The 23,066-nt window shown below is 47.1% G+C and overlaps 1 protein-coding gene across 1 annotated transcript; it reads right to left on the minus strand.

Moving 5' to 3' along the window:
* Nucleotides 1-806: 806 nt before the first annotated feature.
* LOC112078381 (transducin-like enhancer protein 3) lies at nucleotides 807-19,777 on the minus strand (the record flags this gene model as incomplete). Its single annotated transcript, XM_024144648.2, has 7 exons — nucleotides 19,329-19,777; nucleotides 18,450-18,655; nucleotides 16,537-16,637; nucleotides 16,172-16,235; nucleotides 14,350-14,394; nucleotides 1,166-1,225; nucleotides 807-887 (listed from the first exon to the last, which is right to left on the minus strand). Coding segments are annotated over exons 2-7 (375 nt in total), but the record flags the coding sequence as incomplete, so codon positions are not given.
* Nucleotides 19,778-23,066: the final 3,289 nt, after the last annotated feature.

Here is a 23,066-nt window from a genome sequence, read left to right on the forward strand (position 1 = left end):
AAGGGTAATTACAGGTAACCATCCTCTACCAGGGTATTCAGTAACCATCCTCTACCAAGACACTAACACGTAACATGCCCCTAACCGGGTATTACAGTACCACCCCTACCAGGACACTATCAGTAACCATCCTCTACCAGGTTATTACAGTAACCTCCTGCTACAGGGTAGTACATGTAACCCATCCTCTACAGAATTATCAGTAACCATCCTCTAACAGGACATTACAGAACCCTCCTCTGTACTAGGAACATTACAGTAACCATCCCTACCAGGTAACAGTAACCATCCTCGATAACCAGGGTATTTACAGGGTAACCACCTCTACAGGGTATTACAGTAATCATCCTCTACCAGGACAGTTACAGTAACCATCCTCTACATCAGTTTCCCCAACTCGATCCTCTTCCTCCCACCGGGTTGCACGTTTTGGTTTTGCCATCACGATGTCAAGATGAGTTGGTTCTTTTGAGTCAGCTGTGTAGTGCTGGGGGGACGGCCGGCAACATGTCTGGGAAAACCTGGTTCTACATACTACTAGTGTAACAATCTTCTACTAGCTTACAACTCCCACCTGGGGCTATCTTATATAAATATATTATTCAACAACATGATGTACTGAACGAGAGAGAGATCTTAACAGATGGGCTACCATCTTTGTGAAATGAGAGTTGAGGCACAGTATATTGCTGAGTCGGAAGCTAGCGTCCCCTCCGTACATGCAGGTTTACCCCCGCTCTGGCTGAATGAAGTAAGTAATGAGGGTACACAACGGTGAGCAGGCAAGATTGGGAAGTCCATGTAACCCCGATGATGGCATTGGAGCGTGCATCATCGTGAACCTGCTTGGCACGCTCCAACCAGCCTGTAGCGACCTGCTCTGGGTGCTGTGCGGGAGAAACATCAGAGACTAAGGTTTAAGGCTAGGCCACTGTAGCAGCAGTCTCGATGGTTATAGAAGCCTGTTTTCAAGACAATTATTAAGACAGGAAGTTAGACTGCATCTTTGGGTTAAACTATCAAAACCTTTAACATGTGACAGGATTAGCTTCAATAATATAGGGCGCTGAAAAGAGGCTCTTATTCAACAGGCCTACACACATGGAACACCAGAAATGGTTTATGTTAGACAGCATTAGGATGGATGCTGTGGGGCCACTTCCACCTCTTGTGACAGGAAAGGCTGACTGTGCGAGAATTGCGTTGAGCGTTTAGCAATCTCAGTCCTGGAAGAGAGAGGAACATGGTGCGGACTACATCAGCAGCCAGCTTGGATTACTAACAGACACAGAGAAGACTAAATCAGCAGCAACAGCTTGGATTACTAACAGACAGAGAGAGACTACATCAGCAGCCCAGCTTGGATTACTACAGAGAGAGAGAGGACTACATCGCCAAGCCAGCCTTGGTATTACTAAAGAAGAGAGAAGGACTATCATCCAGCAGACAGCTTAGATTACTGAACAGACAGAGAGAGGGCTACATCAGCAGTCAGCCACTGGATTCACAACAGAGAGAGAGGGATACATCAGCAGCCAGCTTGGATGAACTAACAGCAAAGAGAGGACTACATCAGCAGACAGCTTGGATACATAAACAGAGAGAGAGGAGTACTACTAGCAGCCAGCTTGGATTCTCACAGAAGGAGAGGACTAACAATAGCAACAGCTTGGATTACTCACAGAGAGAGAGAGAGGACTACCATCAGCACCAGCTTGGATTACACAGAGAGAGAGGACGACATCAGCAACCAGCTATTGATTACTAACAGGAAGAGAGAGGATTACATCAGCAGACCAAGCTTGATTAACTAACAGAGAAGTGTAGGACTACAATCCAAGCACCAGCTTGGATTACTAAACAGAGAGAGGACGGACTACATGCAGCAGCCGTTGGATATAACGAGAACAGAGAGGACCCATCAGCAGACCAGCTTGGATTAGCTAACGAGAGAGAGAGGTATACACAGTCAGCCAGCTTGGGATTACTAACCAGAGAAGAGTGGACTACATCAGCACCAGCTTGGGATTACTAACAGAGAGAGAGAGTGACTAATCGCAGCCAGCTGTGGATTCTAACAGAACGAGAAGGACTACATCCCAGCGCATCAGTTTGGATTAAAAAGACAGAAGAGAGGGACTAATCAGCAGCCAGCTTGTGATACTAACAGACAGAGAGGACACAGCGCATGATACTAACAGAGAACTAACATAGGCAATAAACCCCAGCTTGGATTACAAGAGAGAGAGAGGACTACATAGCAAGCAGCGTTGGATTACACTAACAGAGAGAGGGATCATACAGCAGCTGATCTAAGAAGAGATCATCAGCAACCAGCTTGGGATTACTAACAGAGAGAGAGAGGATCAATACAAGCCCAAGCTTGGATTTACTAACAGAGAGAGGAGAGACTACACTCGAGCAGCCAGTTTGGGATTACTAACAGGAAGAGAGAGGACTACATCAGCACCAGCTTGGATTACTTAACGAGAGAGAGAGGACTACATCAGCAACAGCTTGGACTGTACTAACAAGAGAGAGGAGAGGACTACATCAGCAGCAGCTTGATTCTAACAGAGAAGAGAGAGGACTACAATCAGCAGACGCTTGATACTAAGGAGAAGGAACTCTCGCCACAGTTTAACTAACAGAGAGAGGAAGAGGACTAACATCAGCAGACCAGCTTGGATTACTAACAGAGAGAGAGATGGACTACATCAGCAGCAGCTTGGATTATACTACAGAGAGAGAGAGGACTACAATTCAGCACGCCGCTTGGATTACTAACAGAGACAGAGAGGACTACATTCAGCAACAGCTGGTATTACTAAACAGCAGAGAGAGAGGACTAATCAGCAGCAAGCCTTGGATTAACTAACAGACCGAGATGGGACTACATCAGCAACTATCAGCTTGGATACTAACCAAGAAGAGACACAGATGCAACGTTGGATTGAGAGAAGGCTACGTCACACTGTTTGATTCAAAGAAGCGAGACTCTACCGCGACGCTTTGATACTAAAGAGAGACCATTGAGGACTTGATATAGCAGTTAGTTTATTACAACCAGAAGAGGCTACACGAGACGTTGGGATTACTCAGAGAAGGCTATCACAAAGTTGTTACGGAGAAAGAATACACAGCTAGACAGTGATTAACGGGAAAGCAATCAAGCCGTATGATATACAGACAGAGGATACACTCAAGACCTCACCGACTCCAAAACCAATCATTTGTGCCACATATATATACCAGCGGATTTTCCCCTACACCACTGTCCACTCCAGAGTCCATCTCAGACCCCGGATTGTCCCATTACTCTTAACTGGAAATGAATGGGGGGGGAGAGAGCGTCTCCTTAAAACATACCAACTCTGGTCTCCCACTTATCGCACAATCCATTAGACAGCCTGGCCTTATTTCATTAGCAGTTGTTTGAACATCATGATATTACCATTTGGGGGAGAAGACAAACAGGGTAACTTCACCATTACTACCGCAGCCATTTCAACAGAAGACAGGGAGAGAAAGGAGAGGGGAGGCTGGCTGACACAGCAATATCTATCACAACATATTGGTATAGACGGGGGGGGGGGGGGGGCGACGGACAATACCTCGCGGCCTGATTCAGACAAGAACACTTTGCAGAACCCCACATTTAGTTCTGGAATCAGTTGTGCTGCTCTTGAATATCCACTAGACATATTCGCCCAAAACGACCTTTTCTCCTAACTTATTTCAGAGAGCACCGAGGGGAGAGACTTTGACACTAAGCTAATCTATTTGACTGTGTTGGGGGAGAGAAACTAATGGATTGTGGGGCAGATGGCCACGCAGCAAGTTGTTATGTGAGCGTGGACAGAGAGACGGGGGCTTTTCTCCTTTTGTTTCTTCACGCATTCCTCTCATCTTATCCTGTTTTAATAGTATAAGAGGGGATGAAGAAAAAGGGGGTGGATAGTGCCTTTTGCCCTGCTGTGGTGTCACTCTTACTGTTTGACTCGGGGAGAGGAAGGAAGGAAGGGAGGAATGAGGGGTTGGGTGGGAGAGAGACCTATCTGACCTTGTAGGAACTCACAACCCCTTAACCCCAGGCAGACTGCCCCACATTTCTCATTCCCCTCTCCAATCCCTCCATTCTACAGTCCTCCCCTTCCATTCCTTTCCCGCTTCTCCTGTTGCACAGGTAACGGCGGGCCAGCAGGCCCTGTCTGACGGTGGTGATCATTATGTAATTGGCTGGGCTTGACCATAGCAGCCTGGTAAAATCAATATTAGCGCCACAGAGGCGGTCATCAAATAAGTAATTTTCTCTGGTGTCGATCAGATCAGAGGGCAGAAATTAATGGGGGAATAAGAAGGGAGGAGGCAGGGGAGCGCGGGGGGTGACCTATCTTCCTCCCTGGAACAAGAAGAGACACACAGCTAGATCTGTATAGGGCTGGACTCACCTAACACAAATTAATCCTCAGTGTTTCAAACACACACACTATAACATGCACAATAGACAACAAAACAGCCACGATTTTCAATCGTTCGTTCCTTTCGGTATAAAGGGAACTTGCATGGACTGGAAAGTTTTCTGAGGTTGAAATATAACACGCTGTTCTATCTGGGTGAAGCGGCTCGCATGGCCACAAGCCGAGCTGAACAGCCAGGTCTCAGAACCAGCCGTGACATCACTCACGCGTGTTTGCCTTGGGTTCGACCAGGGTTACAACATTCCTGGCACGATTCTCCTCCCTTAAAAGTTGATCTGGAGTACCTGTTCTGTTTCGGTCAGCTGTGAGGTACTCCTGGCCTGACCAAGGATGTAGAAAAAGTATACAAAAATGTATGAAAGAATGTATGGAAAGTGCTCTATAAATATCAGGGTAAGAAATCCTTGAGCAGCAACTGTCACTGAATCTTCTGTTCTCTCCTCAGAGTGCAGGCATCCTCCTCCCTTTGAAAAAGCCTGATACGACTGACGCAAAAAGCATCCAGGGAACTTCATTCAATAAGCATCAGAAAGAAACACTGAGATACCGACTGACCTAAAGAGCCAAAACTACTCAGATGTCAGGAGCGATGATCACTACCCAGTAAACATAGAGGGAAAGTAGCAGAAGATTCAGTACAAATATGAGTTCGATGTCAGGAGCCAATCACCTACCCCAGTCAACATAGGGGGACAAGTAGAGAGTTCAGTAAATACTAGTCAGATGTCAGGAGCCAATCGCTACCGTAAACAAGAGGGGACAAGCTAGCAGCGTTTTCAGACATACTAGTCAGATGTCCAGAGCGAATCACTACCCCCCATAAACATAGAGGGGACAAGTAGCAGAGATTCAGTACAATACTAGTCCAGTGATAGTCAGGAGCCAATCCCTACCAGCAGTAACACAGAGGGGACCAAGTAGGCAGAGAATTCAGTCAGAATACTAGTCAGCATGTCAGGAGCCATCACTACCCCAGTAAAATAGAGGGGAACAAGTAGCAGAGTTTTCAGTACAATATCTAGTCGATGTCAGGAGCCAATCACTACCCAGTAAAATCACGAGGGACAAGTAGCAGAGTTTTCAGTACATATCTAAGTCAGATGATCAGGAGCCAATCATACCAGTAATCACAGAGGGACAAGTAAGCCAGAGTTCACGATACTAGGTCAATGTCAGGAGCCATACTACCCAGTAAAATAGAGGGACAGTAGCAGAGATTCAGTACAATACTATCAGTTCAGATGATACTTCATATGGACAAGCTGTGGAAGACTTAAGGTTTAACACATCGTTCAGTACAATACTAGTCAGATCAGGAGCCAATCACTACCCAGTAAACAGCGGGACAAGTCAGAGATTCAGTACAATACTAGTCCGAAATGTCAGGCGCCAATCACTACCAGTAAAACAGCAGAGGGGACCAGTAGCACGAGATTCAGTACAACACTAGTCCAGATGTCAGGAGCCAATCCCTAACCAGTAAACACAGAGGGGACAAGTACAGAGATTCCATTACACATCCTAGTCAGATGTCAGTGAGCCAATCAACTACCAGTAAAACAGAGGGACATGTAGCAGAGATTTCAGTACAATACAGTAGTTCAGATGTCAGGAGCCAACACTACCCAGTAAACACAGAGGGGACAAAGTGCAGAGATTGTACAATTCCTAGTCAGATGTCAGGAGCCAACTCAACCCAAGTATAACACAGAGGGGACCAGTATGCAGGATTCAGTCAGAACTGTCAGATGTCAGGACAATCACTACCCGTAAACACAGAGGGAACAGTACAGCAGAGATTCAAGTACAATACTACAGGATGTCAGGAGTCCAATCACTACCCAGTAAACACAGAGGGAACAAGTCTAGCAAGATTCAGTACAATACTCAGATGTCAGGAGCGAATCCAACACTACCCGTAAAACACGAGGGGACAAGTAGCAAGAGATATCAGTAACAATACTGTCAGAGTCAGGAGCCAATCACTAACCCAGTAAACACAGGAGGGGACAAGTAGCAAGAGTTTAGTACAATAGTCAGATGTCAGGAGCCAGAATCACTACACAGTTTAGCACAGAGGGGACAAGTACGCAGAGATTTCAGTACATATCTCGTCAGATTCAGGAGCCAATCACTACCCAGGTAAACAGCAGAGGGGACAAGTAGCAGAGTTGTCAGTACAATACTAGTCAGATGTCAGGACCAATCACTACCCAGTAAACACAGAGGGGACAAGTAGCAGAGTTTCAGTACAATACTAGTCAGATGCCAGGAGCCAATCACTACCCCAGTAGAACATAGAGGGAAAGTAGCAGAGTTTCAGTACAATACCTGTCAGATGGTCAAGGAGCCAATCACTACCCATAACATAGAGGGGGACAAGTGCAGAGGTTTCAGTACAATACTAGTCAGCATGCCAGAGCCAATCACTAACCCGTAAACATAGAGGGGACAAGTAGCAAAGTTTCAGTACAATATAGTCAGATGTCAGGAGCCAATCCTACCGTAACATAAGAGGGACAAGTAGCAGAAGTTTCAGTAACAGATACTAGTCAGATGTCAGGACCATCACTACGTAAACATAGAGGGAACAAGTGCAGAGTTTCAGTAGAACTAGTCAGATGCCAGGCAGCCATCACTACCCAGTAAAATAGAGGGGACAGTAGCAGAGTTTCAAGTACAATGACTAGTCCCGATGTTCAGGAGCAATCATACCCCAGTAACACATAGAGGGGACAAGTGCCAGAGATTAGTACAATACTAGTCAGATGTAGTGAAGCAATCACTACCCAGTAAACACAGAGGGGAACAACTAAGCGAGAGATTCCAGTACAATACTATGCAGATTCAGGAGCCAGATCAACACCGACAGGTAACACAGGAGGGACGAAGTAGCAGAGATTCAGTAGAATACTAGTCAATGTGTCAGGGAGCAATCACTACCCCAGTAAACATAGAGGGCGGACACAGTCGCAGAGTTTCAGTACAATACTAGTCAGATGTCCAGGAGCCAATCCTACCGTAAACATAGAGGGGACAAGAGCAGAGATTCAGTACAGAGATAAGTCAGAGTTCATTTATGGACACTTGTGGAAGATCTAACTTATGGTTTCACTACCCTCGTCAGTAAATAACGCTACCGTCATACCGCCTAGGGCTGGCAATTAACAGGACCTTTTAATACAATATTATCCCAATACATAACGTATAGAACCCCCCCATCACATTCATATGTTGGAGAAGAGACCAGAGAATACAAAATGGTGCCAACGAGTGTTTGACGTCGTGGGAAGACTTGGACTGCGACCAACGCTTAATGGGTCACTCTCCAGTTAGCGCACGCACGGCGTCGACCAACACGCAACGCTTTTTAGGCAGGCAGGCGGATAAACTAGGGTATGTCACTGTAAAGCCATGACAAGCAAGCCCTTGAAGGTGGCGTGCCAGGTAAAGGCGTTCCACTCCGGCTCCCCAATTACAAGTACTCGTGGCTCAAGAGCTGTCTGCTGCTGGCTCGTATAGAGGCCCTCTCAGAGGAATGGCCTTGTCAATCGCCTGTTTGAAAACCATTTTGCGTGTTGTCCGCTGGAGCCGTAGCCGAGTGGAGAGGACGAGACCTGATGAGGTTTCAATTGGCAGGAAAAAACTGGTGACAGGTAGTCACAGTGTCACACTGTGAACGGAGAGCAACAGTGGGTTTTGACCACCACACTGACTTTCCCTATCCGTCTCAAAGACTCAGCTACTCGGCCATCATTGCAATCTTCTTGCTCAAGTAAGCAGCCCTCATTGTTCATGTGCAGCAGATCCCTCCTCCGCGGCCCCTCATTGTTCATCGCAGCAGATCCCTCCTCCCGCCCCTCATTGTTCATGTGGCAGAGATCCCTCCTCGCCCCTCATTGTTAGATGTGCAGCAGATCCCTCCTCCTCCGGCCCTCATTGTTCATGGCAGCAGATCCCTCCTCCCGGCCCTCATTGTTCATGTTGCAGCAGATCCCCCTCCGGCCCCCTCATTGTTCATGTTGCAGCAGATCCCTCTCCCGGCCTCATTGTTATGTGCAGCAGATCTCCTCCTCCCCGGCCCTCATTGTTCATGTGCAGCAGATCCCTCCTCCCCGCCCCTCATTGTTCATGTGCGCAGCAGATCCCCTCCCAGCCCCTCATTGTTCATGTGCAGCAGATCCCTCCTCCAGCCCCTCATTGTCATGTGCAGCAGATCTCCTCCTCCCGGCCCCTCATTGTTCAGGTGCAGCAGATCCTCCTCCTCCTGCCCCCATTGTTCATGTGCAGCAGATCCTCCTCCCGGCCCCTCATTGTTCATGTGCAGCAGATCCCTCCTCCCGGCCCTCATTGTAATGTGCAGCAGATCCCTCCTCCCGGCCCCTCATTGTTGATGTGCAGCAGATCCTCCTCCTCCCGGCCCCTCATTGTTCATGGTGCAGCAGATCCCTCCTCCCGGCCCCTCATTGTTTATGTGCAGCAGATCCCTCCTCCTCCCCTCGATGTCATGTCCTCTTCAATCCCTTCCTCGGCCCCTCCCCGGCCCCTCATTGTTCATGTGTCAGCAGACCACCTCCTCCTCCGGCCCCTCATTGTTCATGTGCAGCAGATCCCTCCTCCTCCGGCCCTCATTGTTCATGTGCAGCAGATCCCTCCTCCTCCGGCCCTCATTGTTCATGTGCAGCAGATCCCTCCTCCTGGCCCCTCATTGTTCATGTGCAGCAGATCCCTCTCCGGCCCCTCATTGTGTCTGTGCAGCAGATTCCCTCCCTCCTCCCGGCCCTCATTTGCATTGCAGCAGATTCTCCTCCTCTCCCCCATCCATTGTTCAGTGTGCACAGAATCCCCTCCTCCTCCAGGCCCCTCATTGTTCATGTGCAGCAGATCCCTCCTCCCGGCCCCTCATTGTTCATGTGCAGCAGATCGGGGTCTAACAGTTTATTGATGTATGCATTTACCTCCCTGTTGATTGGCTGGGAGCTGGGCCAGGGGCCACTCCTAATAGGCAGGGACACACTACTGAGACCTGACAGACAGACAGACGCTACTGGAACCTGACACACACATACACAGGAGGGAGGGCTAACTCACACAAACCTCCATCCTGTCACAAGGAGCATAGAAAATTGTTGCTATTTTTCTACAAATCACTAAGTTCATTATAGGGGCCTGGAGAATGGACAGACACACAATATTTCCTTTAATTATCCCTGCAACCAGACACTTGTCCATTCCACTGGATCAGCATTCTGACTGACACATAAAACCCAGTGGGGTGGTTGTGTAACACAAAACGGCTTCAACGAGACCTTCATCGTCTTGTGGGACTGTAGCAGCAGACCCAGGCTGACCAGATTGATGAAGCACGTTTCACAGACACTAGTAACCTCCATCCGTGTGTGTTCTCCCAGGCCGTTTGTTTTGGCTCACAGACAAGTCGACTATCATCACCTTGGCAAACAATTCCTAGAATCCTGTGGAAATAATTCATTTGAACAAGCTCTCCCTCACACACCTCTCTCCCTCCCACTCAGGCCACAAACAGGACCCTAAATAAAGCTCCCTCTCTGTGAAGCCTCGTTATCGACAAGCAGGGGAGGAATTGAGCAAACACAGTGGAAAAACTGAGCGCCTGAGGAAGAAAGCCCAGGTTCTCAATCAGAGCAACAGAGAGAGAAAGAAAATATGAGAGAAAATATGAGAGAGAAAATATGAGAGAGAAAATATGAGAGAAAATATGAGAGAGAGAAACTAAGCAGCGAATAAGATGGAGTACCCTCTGAACTCCTCACACTGACACACTGAGAGACACAGCGCTCAGCGGGCCTCGTTGCCGTGGCAGCCTAATGAGCTGCGCTAATTAAAATCACTTATTGACAGCGAAGTGAGGGTGATTATCTCCAACCCGCACCACCCTTGACACCCCACGCCGCCGCATCATAAGAGCTCTGTCAAAGACAAAATCACCCCCATGGCTGCCATAGAGCCTGCGGCTGCCTACCCACCCGGGGCACCGCCAGGATGTGTTGAGACTAGAAGTATGTTTATATTATGTAATGCAGCTTTGTATATACAATAATCCATGCGGTGTTGTGAAGGGGAGCACACACACAACACACACACACAACAATAGCTCCACTGAAAAAAGGGGCAAAGACAGATAGCCATGTTTCCTCCACTACAAGTAAATCCTACTCAGCGCAGGGGGACACAAGGGATGCTGGCCTGCATCCGCAATAAATTACAGACCAACTCCTCCCTCTTCCCCCTCCCTTCACCACCGCAAGCTGGATAAGAGAGAGAGAGATGCTCACTGTTTACACCACCTCTCTCCCCTCCCTTCACCAGCAGCAACAACCTGGATAAGAGAGGAGAGAGTGCTCACTGGTTACACCACTCCTCTCCCCTCCCTTCACCAGCAACAACCAGGATTAGAGGAGAGAGAGATGCTCACTGTTTACACCACTCCTCTCCCCTCCCTTCACCACCAGCAACCAGGATAAAGAGAGAGAGATGCGATCACTGTTTACACCACCTCCTCTTCCCCCTCTTCACCACCAGCAACCAGGATAAGAGGAGAGAGATGCTCACTGTTTACACCACCTCCTCCTCCTCCCTCCCTTCACCACCAGCAACCTGGATAAGAGAGAGAGATGCTCACGGTTACACACTCCTCTCCCCCTCCCTTCACCACCAGCAACCTGGATAAGAGGAGAGAGATGCTTCACTGTTTACACCACACTGATGTCATCATAAACACTAGTGTTCAGTGGGGAGCGATGGGGGGGTCATTCATTATTCACACCACTACATGACTCCATTGTCTTATTGCATAAGAAAAGGCGACGCGAGGGAGAGGGCCAGTCCATATAACCCTGTTTACACAGCGTTTCATCCTTCACTCCCATCCTCACTCTGTTTACTTCCCATCCCACCTGCTGTTTACCTCCAATCCTCCTCGCTCTTCCCACTGCACCTCCCATCTATCCTCCCTTCCACTCTCCTCCCCTCGCTCTTCCCACTGTCCACTCCCATCCACAGCTGTCCATCTCCTGCCCTCTTCCCACCCCTGTCCATCTCCTTCCCCTCCACCCTCTTCCCACCTCCTGTCAAGTGATAAGAGCCTGACAGAACCTTCTGGGATCTAGTTTCCCCGTGGGACACATTCTGCGCACACACACACGTATATAGGCAGCCACAGCAAATATTGCGAGACGCACATACGCACGCACAACACATTCTCAATCCTGAAAATCAGCCAGCTGCTCCAATCCACCATCCTCCCACTGATGCCATAACAACTTGCAGGCTCGGAGGGTGAGTCAAAGACCCGTCCCCCTCAGAGACCTTCCATCGTCTAAAAGCCCGTCCCTCTCCTCCTCGACCGGCCTGCCTAAAAGCCCGTCCCCCTTCGCTCCGTCAACCGGGCGTGACTAAAGCCGGTCCCCCTCTCGCTCCGTGCGATCGCGCCTGCCTAAAAGCCGCGATCCCCCCTCTCCCTACCTCGACGGCCTGCGCTAAAGCCCGTCCCCCTCTCTCCCGAGCCGGCCTTGCCCTAAGCCATCCCCTCCTCCTCCTCAACCAGCCTGCCTAAACGCCCATCCCCTCCTCCGCGACCGGCTGCTAGAAGCCCGCTCCCCCTCTCCCTCCTCGACCCCCTGCCTAAAGCCCATCCCCTCCTTCCGCGGGTGCGACCAGCTGCCTTAGAAAGACAAGCCCCTGGCCCGATCAGGGTCGGCCTGCCGCATAGAGACCCATCCCTCCTCTCGGAACGGGCGCTGGACCTAAAGCCCATCCCCTCCTCCTCGACCAGCCTGCCTAAAGCCCATCCCCTCCTCGACCAGCCTGCCTAAAGCCCATCCCCTCCTCCTCAACCAGCCTGCCTAAAGCCCATGTTCATACATCATATTACAGTGCTAATGACACACAGGCACAGCCCATCTCTCACTGCACATCCCACTGAGAAGGGGGTGGGGGGTAAAGAGGAGGAAAATAAATAACAAGGAAATAGCGAGAAACCAGGAAAGACAGAAGAGAGATGAAAGGAACCAGAGGGAGACTAGAGAAGACTGCGTGATAGATGCCACAAATCACCTCGCCACTAAAAAGCCCGCTTCACAGCCCGGTGGATATTGACAGACTGTTTGACTGAGCACTGTTCCCCCTTCCTCTCTCTAAGGCGGCCATTTTGTCTGTTTCTCCAGTAGTGAGGCAGGTCTAATGTCTCCTCCACTCACAGCCAGGCTGAGGCGGAGGGAGCCCTCTGGTTGGCTTCTACTGCTGATTAATACTTTCTGCTGAGAGGCAGCTGACCTAATGAGGTTTTAGACTGGCTGGCTGGCTCTGCTGCCTTTAGTGGAGTCAGACTCGTCACTGGGAGAAACACACACTCAGTCCTTGCCAGACTTCACTTTAATCTTATCAAAGCAGCCCCATCAGGCCGCCTGCCCCGCTCGCTATTTAGCCCGTCAGCGTTTTCACAGACAGGAAGGGAGTCGGTGTGTGTGTGTGCGCGCATGTGTTACTTTGAGGAGTGTTTATGACTGAGGGCATAGACTAAGGTCTCGTATGTGTGCGTGTGTTTTTCAGGAGGCAATGAGAACGTGAGGTGTGTGTCTGTTGCCTGTGTGACTGAGAAGCATTTAAAGCATTTAAGACTGAGGGCATCGACTAAGGTTGTGTGTCATTGAACAATCATAGCTCTTGCTTTCCAATCCCCTACAAACAGACACAGCACAATGTGTCAGACATAATGAGTACATACATACATGCACACAGTGTGATTATTTGTGAATAATCAGATTAATATAATAGTTTGATTAAAACATTTACAAGCTTTGCAAGAAAAACACATTTCCCTAATAATAAAGAGGGAGGCTCTCGGCTGGTGCCAGCACAGGCGCAGATCAAATACACCACTGGAACACCGGTGTTTACATGTCCTAATAATTCTAAAGATTGCTCAGAAAAACAGGTGCCTACTGCCATAATCAGATTAATATCACATTATTACTGTGCATGTAAACATACTCAATGACTCACAAGCTGATGTCCCCATCTTCCTTCATTTAACTGACAGACGCTGGACTGATTAGAGGTCGCCATACGCTGGACTGATAGAGGTCCCCATACGCTGGACTGATAGAGGGCCCATACGCTGGACTGATAGAGGTCGCCATACGCTGGACTGATAGAGGTCCCATACGCTGGACTGATAGAGGTCGCCATACGCGGACTGATAGAGGTCGCCATACGCTGGACTGACTGATAGAGGTCCCCATACGCTGGACTGATAGAGGTCCCCGTACGCTGGACTGATAGAGGTCCCGTACGCTGGACTGATAGAGGTCGCCGTACGCTGGACTGATAGAGGTCGCCGTACGCTGGACTGATAGAGGGCCCCGTACGCTGGACTGATAGAGGGCCCCGTACGCTGGACTGATAGAGGGCCCGTACGCTGGATGATAGAGGGCCCCGTACGCTGGGACTGATAGAGGCCCCGTACGCTGGACTGATAGAGGGCCCCGTACGGTGGACTGATAGAGGCCCCGTAGACGCTGGACTGATAGAGGGCCGCCCATAGCTGGACTGATAGAGGGCCCATACGCTGGACTGATAGAGGGCCCATACGGCTGGACTGATTGAGGGCCCATAGTGGACTGATACCCATAGGCTGGACTGATAGAGGGCCCCGTACGCTGGACTGATAGAGGGCCCATAGGCTGGACTGATAGAGGGCCCGTACGCTGGACTGATAGAGGGCCCCGTACGCTGGACTGATAGAGGGCCCCATACGCTGGACTGATAGAGGSCCCATATGCTAACAACCACACTTTCAAAGTAGACAGATGAGGATAATGCTACATACCTGTTTGTGCATCTCAATGTTCAGCCCATAGGACATCTCATAGTACTGGAAAAGACAAGAGTCACATATAGAAACATTCATATCCCATTCATTTACTAGTTACAATATCAAAAAAGGTAAATAGTGGACAAGTGAAAGCTGAGTTTTCCATGGGAAGCAGTCTGCATGTCAGAATGCTGGACTCCTGAGCAGGGCTAGGGGGAGAGAACTAGCTGTCCTAGCCCGTTACTGATTAACACTTCAAATCCTCCACCCAGGCCGGCTCAAAGGCTGTAGTGATCCCTCTATTTCTCCCTCTTTTTCTATCCCTTTCTTTGTTCTTCGAGCTCTTTTTGGGAGTCTAGGGGGTGAGCGAGGTGAACCGTGTCTGAGTYGATAGGGTAAATGCTAAGCTACAGGACTCCAATCCACTTCTTTTGAGCACAGTCCGATTTTAAAATGCTAAGTTGCTAACTCAATCAGTCTGGCAAAATACGAGTCTTTCAAAACAAATAGATTGTTGTCAATRGTAGATTAGACATCCGTAGCGATACTCACTATCAGGGCGTGAACCGGCGGCTGCCAGATTTGGCCTAGTTAGTCCATCCTGTTTATCTAACAACCCCCCTCTCACACACTACCGCTAAACCGGTGCATGCGTTTCCTCAGAATAAAAAAAGAATGTTTAACTAAAGTACCAGTGCGTTTGGTTAAAGTCAATCCTGGCGTGGACAAATAAGATACGAGGACTTTATATGAACGGGGCCTCAGCTCAGAGTTGGGCCTCTGTTACATCATGTCTAGGGACTGACTGGTTATTTTCCATTCATTCACCAGCCCTGCTTGTGTTACCCAGAACCTCAGCTAGGCTCTTTGAGTTGGATCAATGTTGTAGCTTGACAGTAAATAGTCAGGCACAAATAACTTTGTACTATCTACACTTACAATTTCTATTTGATCACGGGCTTTGAAAATGAAAAGAATGATTTAAAAAGGGAGTGTTTGAACGTGGATCAGCCGGAGCTGTTGTTTTGGAGTTAAGTCACACATTCTAAAATGGCAACAATGTAAAGGTTAATACTGCTATTTGTTTTTTTAAATGGTAATATTTCACTTGACTGTGTCCTCTACTTGATGAGGTCATTCAGCCATAGGCCACAGTATTGTCTGCAAGTCATCCCGGATAGGAGGCCACCGCTAAACAGCTAGGCTAAAATAGAAATGTCATACTCCACCGTGACTAACTAGTTGTCTACCTGGCCAGGGGGTCCCTTCTATCCCCCCCCCCCAACTCTCTCCATCCTTAATGAGAGCCCTGGGTGTCTTAGAAGGCCCTGGATGTGTCAGAAAGGCCCTGGGTATGTGAAGGCCCATAGGCCATAGCTCACCCTGGGAGAACACTGCCCTAAATAAATCAGCTTCACACACAAAGCCAGCAGGCCAGTCATTAACCCAGAGGCATAAAAGAGGCCATGGAGCCATTATAACCCCCCCCCCCATCATCACAAAGCCCCGTCCGTCACGCCCTTTTATCAACGGCCGGAGATTTGACCTCTGGTGGAGTTTCACAACAACCCCCACGCACTCCTTCTCTATAGGCACACACACACGCTTCCTCCAATCACAGGAGGCCCAATGTCCCTTTCTGGCCAATCACCTCACAGGGATGATCATGAGTCAACAATCTCAAATGCACCCAAAAATGTCACTCAAATTGCCTCTGCAAACAAACACGGTTGCTACCGTTTTATCTGAGGGAAAATAATAACATCTTACTAACCATCACATGCAGGGTTTTAGTTCCAGGAAGTGATTGTACTTGTATGTAGTGTGATATWCTTACCATGACATAGTGACGCTGCATCTCTGTCTTCTCATTGGCCAGTTTGTCGTACTCCACTTTGAGACTGAAAGAGGAGAAATATGGTCCATTATTATTAGCCAATATTTATGCTTTATTACATAATTAATACATGTTAGTCCATTTTACAGAAATCTATGGTTAAAAACACAATACACCATAACCACTCAATATAGTGGTACCATGTGAAAAATCAATTTTTCTAGATATTACCAACAAAACCTTCACATTTCCCATAACAAACATGCCATGTAAAACCCAGTGTTAGCAGACATCGCTAACTAGATTGATCCGAGCAGCCTAGTTCTTTCAGTTGAAGTACATCCTGTAAAAGTGGATGTCATTACCTGTGGTACTGGGCCTGCAGGAACTGAAACTCGTCTTTGATCCTGTCGCAGGACTCGGCCACGGTGAACTTGAAGCCAGGCTGCCCTGGTTGGTGTGGTGCCTAGAGAAAAGCAGTGTTGATATCAATAACCCCAATGGAGTGGTGGTGCAGCCACACCCATTACATAACGCCTAGATCTCAGCCAATTTCTATAACATAGACTGGGTCTATAACATAGACTGTAACACATCACACCTAGATCTCAGCCCATTTCTATAACATAGACTGTAACACATCACGCCTAGATCTCAGCCCATTTCTATAACATAGACTGTAAACACAGCACGCCTAGATCTCAGCCCATTTCTATAACATAGACTAACACATCACGCCTAGATCTCAGCCCATTTCTATAACATAGACTGTAACACATCACACTAGATCTCAGCCCATTTCTATAACATAGACTATAACACATCACGCCTAGATCTCAGCCCATTTCTATAACATAGACTATAACACATCACGCCTAGATCTCAGCCCATTTCTATAACATAGACTAACACATCACGCCTAGATCTCAGCCCATTTCTATAACATAGACTGTAACACATCACGCCTAGATCTCAGCCATTTCTATAACATAGACTGTAACACATCACGCCTAGATCTCAGCCCATTTCTATAACATAGACTGTAACATCAGCCTAGATCTCAGCCCATTTCTATACATAGACTATAAACACATCACGCCTAGATCTCAGCCATTTCTATAACATAGACTATAACACATCAGCCTAGATCTCAGCCCATTTCTATAACATAGACAATAACACATCACGCCTAGATCTCAGCCCATTTCTATAACATAGACTATAACAACATCACGCCTAGATCTCAGCCCATTTCTATAACATAGACTGTAACACATCACGCCTAGATCTCAGCCCATTTCTATAACATAGACTGTAACACATCACGCCTAGACTCAGCCATTTCTATAACATAGACTGTAACACAGCACGCCTAATCTCAGCCCATTTCTATAACATAGACTGTAACACATCACGCCTAGATCTCAGCCCATTCTATAAAATAGACTGTAACACATCACACCTAGATCTCAGCCATTTCTATAACATAGACTGTAATACATCACGCCTAGATCTCAGCCCATTCTATAACATAGACTGTAACACATCACACCTAGATCTCAGCCCATTTACTATAACATAACAGTCTATTTATAATCAATAGCAACAGAAACATGGCAAAATAGTATCATCATCCTTCATCATGCTTCTTAGCCTCCCTCTCCTATAGGCCTCTCTCTTCCGTGTAAAATGATTTTTTTGCTGCTGCTGAATGGTGGTTTGTCAGTGTGGTACCCAAACGTTCCCTTGAGCCCTGCCTGGTGGCCGCTTTTATAATGTGGAAGAAACCAACACTCAAGAGTGCGATGACAGAGGCGGGTCAGTGCGCCCGTCCTCAAAGAGCACGGGAAGGGGGGTGATCGGAGAGAGAGGAAATCACAACCTGATTTGTGAGGAATTCAATGCATGCCAATGATGCCGTGTAGTAAGCTTGATAATTACAGCATATCCGCTACTGCTTCAATGCAGCAGCTTGGAGGAATTTAGAGGGTAAAAAAAATATTCGCCCAGAAAATATATWTTTCACCTCTTACATATTGGCCCGTCTTTCGTTATTAAAACTGCTCATAAGAATCTTATACGTGAATCGATTGTTTATTTGCAGTTTCCTGTCGAAACGTGTTGTCGAGTGCCATAAACAGAGAGACTAGGCTACTCGACGTGCAGACCATAAATAGTAAGGTGCAGATCACGAGCTCGTGTCTGACAAGCTAATTATTTTGAAGGCGGCACATTTTGCATTAATTCGCATAATAATCTCAAGAGCTGGGATACTTACCGGATGCCGGCCCTGTGGATACATCTTGAATGTATCCTTTTTTGAGGGAAATCGGGGGATACTTCAGTAATCCGAGTAGATGTGCGATAGTCCGCCACCCCTCCCTGTGCGCACAAGCGGTCGGACAATGCCAATCCTCCGCCGCGGAGAACACACTTCGACCCTCCGATCTCTCGATCTTTATTGTTGATTTTTAAGACCCTTTCCTTTCACCATCACAAACAAACAGAACAAAAAAGCAGAACAGAATGGATATTAGRTAAATTAATGTAGTAGGCAATAGGAACACGCACATAGCTTCAAAATATGTTCGTGACGACAGCAAGGAAATACTTGCTGAATTTAGTCAATGGCATGTGCAGATTATAGCCTCTATAATTTAACTCAATATCATCGCCTGGTCTGTCTCTCAAAAATACATGCCATAATAAACCGCTATTCTCGATTTGCACATATTTATCCGACATGTTGGGAAATGGTGATATCTAAATGGGTTTGCTTGACAGGTTTGTTGGCGTGTCAAGCCTTCACGCTAGAGTGATAATAGGCTACACTAGRAGACGGAAAAAACTACAATAGCCGCGTAGCACGGGTAACAATTTATCCAAAACCAAAAAGACCAGCCTTGCTACAATCAGAGTTGATACATTGTATCATGTTTTTGTATTATCTGCATTCGCAACAAATGTAACAATTTGCTGTTCGCCGAGCTGCAGTGTTCGAGCGCAACTGGAAAACAGAATGCGGCAAGCGGGATTATGACATTCAGTCCACCAAGCGGTTATAAAAACACAATGCTGTTTTCAAAGTAGCCCAGCCATGAAAGCTACCACCACCCGTCTTGTTAGCGGGCTTCTCTTTCTCGGTCTTCTTCTTTACCTTTGGCTCGATTGATTCCCCTCCCCTACGACGGCAATAATCCCTTGTTGAACGAATTTTCACAATCCTCGGCTGGTAACCTTCCTTATGAGAATGAAAAAATGATCCAAAAGTAATCGCTGGTTACATGGAAGTCCTTGTCCCAGCCGAGCCCTTTGGAACTTCGTTATCTCGTGGCGCCGCACGACCTGCCTCGACAATGCCTTTCCGATCCGACGTCGGAGAGTCCGTCGATTAGAACGAGGTTGTTGACGCATAAAACTTCCAAGAAAGCCTTTCTTGACTTAATGCAATATATTGACGAGTCTTCTAGTAAATCCAAATACAATTTTGTAAGTGTAAAAGAGTTAAATCGTAGAAAAGTTGGATGTTGTAACGAAGCAATTGCTTGCATTTCGATGTACCCAGTTTTCTCAACGCTTGCTGTACCCACACACAGACTGTGCACTGACACGAGGACTCAACTGCCGCGAGAGGGCCTCTCACAAAGCCAATCGGATTCTCCGAAGGAGTTTATCCGCAGTGGCCTATCAGAGAGGGATGTCCCCACGTGGGGTACATAGTACCCTTGTGTTCCCATTGGACTGTGATATATGACCTCATATATTCGCCATTTTGGATCTAAACTGGTATTCAACTGACGAACTTGTAATAAAACAAAGGTAATTATAAATGTTTCTGCCACAAATGTCAGAATATACTGTTTGACTTTAATCATTGAATATATTAAATCCCTCATGTGTATGCAGACATGCGGCATGTGCAGCATGGTACACATGGTTAATCTCTATAATGTTAGATACAATTGACAATCAAATTGAATGCCTCGCATGCCTGTGTTTCTGGACCAAAAGAATGTCCTAGCAATTAGCAAATTTTTTCTATATCAGCTAATTACTTGTCTCATTTAAACGTGTAAATAGGCTATACAGCAGTTTTATGAAATCTGAAACTCACAAGCACATTAAATGTGCTCTGAAGAAAGTATGTGTTGTATAATTTGCTATCTTAGAAGATCCAGCCTACAAATAGCTTAATCATTTAGGACGGTAGTGTTTAATGTATGATTTGCTCCATCGCATAGTTTTGAAAGCCTATAATTAAGAACGATTGAATTTAATAAGCATAGCCCTTGCATAAGTCTAACACGAATACTAGAAAATGGGGATTAAATGTATTCATTGATCAGACTGATTTGATCGACCTACATTTTTAATAAGACCTCAACCATCAACAAGCTTTCATATCGGCAACGCTGAAAGGTACAACATGTCTGCGCCCGAGGAAGTCAGCCTATCACGTGTTGCTCGCTATACTCAGCCCCACGTGGGGCTCCCATCCCCGTCACTGTTCGTTATCCAATGGCTGTGCAGCTGTCTTACCTCCTCGCTTACAATTGGCCAGAGGCAGCAAAGGCTGTCAGTCAGGATCCCATGCTGTCAATCAATACCACGCGGGGCTCAGCGCTGACAAATGCCTGTGCTTCTCTCCCTCCTGCCTGCAAATAGTCCCTGGAATGGCTGCTTAATTAGCTTCGAATGGCTTTTCCTTCCAGCTCAAACAATCTGTCACTACCATGTGGTAAAAAGAGCCTTGCATAAAACAAAAGAGGGGGGAGTTAGTAGGGGCTAAATATCAGTTTGATTCCCCCCTCCTCCACCGAATACATTTGTATTACCRCAAAACAAAGCATTTACCTCGCTCTAACATTGGCTCATTGCAGCCAACAGTTTCTGTCTTCATTGGGGTTTGATTTTTTTTTCTCCTTAAAACAAAAATGTGAGATTATATGCATTTTTAATCCCTTGTTTTTGGAAAGCTAGCCTATAAGCAAGCAGGATGAGGTCGTGATGGTGTTCTTCGTGGCCTTATAGAAATGTAAATATAGGGTATAAGCGTGTTTGCTAAATAAAGGTAATGATTTATTACCAAAGTCGACATCATGTCTGTGAACCTAATTATTGCTCCTGTTTACTCAACATCACTAAATTATTCATTGCGCTAGAGAGCTGTGCGAATTATACTAGAAGTCAAATATGGAATGGGCCTATATTTTTCATCACTAAAACGACCTAGTTTTATACATGGTTAACAAACTAATATTTCATTCTGACTTTTCCACTATGTGAAAAATCCATCTTTTTTTTTTACCATAACATCTGTGCAGACCGGAAAGCAGGGGGAAAAAAATATAAACATGGTATACATTTTAAAGTGTAAGCTATGTGTAAATTATAAGTTAACGGCATTTGCTTCAGATGAACCTTCAAACGCCTGGAGATATCACCACTTTAATTGGATGCCTCTCAGATGTTTATGCTCAGTGAGGCTAGCAGGGTTATTCGCTTAAAGGAGGGAGAAAATGACCACTCCTCATTGGCTACCTCATTGTAAACTTTGGACTGGCCCACGTGGGCTAGTTGAGGGCTGGAACAAAGACTCTGGGCTGAGGTCGAATGCATAACAGAAGGCCCCAAATAGTAAAACTGGGCCAAAGGGCTGCTAGTCTACCAATTTTACTAAAGTATGGGAAAGAAACTATGTAAATAACCCAGATCAGTTTCCATTAAAAAAAAAAACGATCAACGAAAACCATTACCTGGCCATAAGGGCGCTGTGGTTGGAGTTCACAACATGGAGAAGACCTGAAAGTCTTGATCCCTCACACACACATGCATTCACACACACAAGTACATGGTGGACCTTGCATTGTAATATCACACACAGAGACCCACTTTTCCCTCATCCTCAATAAAGAGTGGCCTGAATTAGGAGGCAACAAAGGCCAGGGCTTCACCTCTGGGAGAAGAGGCCCTCCACCCTCGCAGACCTCTGCACTGTTTATTTACACTGGAACCATGGACGCTGTGAAACTCCCACCCCGGGGCTCTACACACACTGGGGCTATTTGCAGAGGTGGTTTTAATTCTTTGCAGAGCGATGATCGGCCTCCCGCTTTCACTCCATCTCCAGGCTTACAATCGGATTCCCACAGCCCTACCTGGCCCCGCAAACCAGCCCCCAAATTAATAGAACAGATGTCTGTTTTCAGTGGTTTTAGTGGCCGCTAAAGACCAGAATCCCATTTGTTCTGCCTGCAGAATTACGCTCTCTACTCAAACAAACCTCCGGTGCCGAAACCACAGTCTCACGGCCAAGCCTACTGCTGGTTCCTTCCAGCCACTACTACCGTCATCTCAGAACTGATACTTCCTGAAATGAGGTCCAAAAGGTTTTATTTTTTATTGAGACCTCAGTTGTGAAGTGCAGAATGGGCTATGTTAACTCATGCAAGATTTCTCACAATTTGTATTACGTAACCAAATGGGGACTTTGGATCCATTTTTACGAGAGCACACACAATACACTCTCGCTCTGTGGATCATGCACATATTCATTTAGCTAAATGCTAGCATTATGCCATTTTAGCTAGGCTATCGCCCCCACCCAGAAGCAGGGATGGTGAGCTTGGGGTTTGATGTTCCGCCTCCATCCGTCTGCTCTCTCCTATCCAGCCAGCACTCTCCCCTTAGTGGAGCGGAAAATGAGGGCCTTATTTCCATGGCGAGTCGGGGTATTGTGGAGCACCGCTGTCTCAGGATTATTGACATGCTTTCATAGGCGGGCTCAGGCCCTGAAAGGAGACACATTCCTGGCCACAATGGGCCCAGTGTGCAGCGAGGCCGGCCTGAATAGGGCCCCGAGTGTATCAGGGTGACTCGTCAGCCAGTAATCAAT

Source organism: Salvelinus sp. IW2-2015, unplaced genomic scaffold (genome assembly GCF_002910315.2).
Source record: "Salvelinus sp. IW2-2015 unplaced genomic scaffold, ASM291031v2 Un_scaffold5602, whole genome shotgun sequence".
Classification (NCBI taxonomy): Eukaryota; Metazoa; Chordata; class Actinopteri; order Salmoniformes; family Salmonidae; genus Salvelinus; species Salvelinus sp. IW2-2015.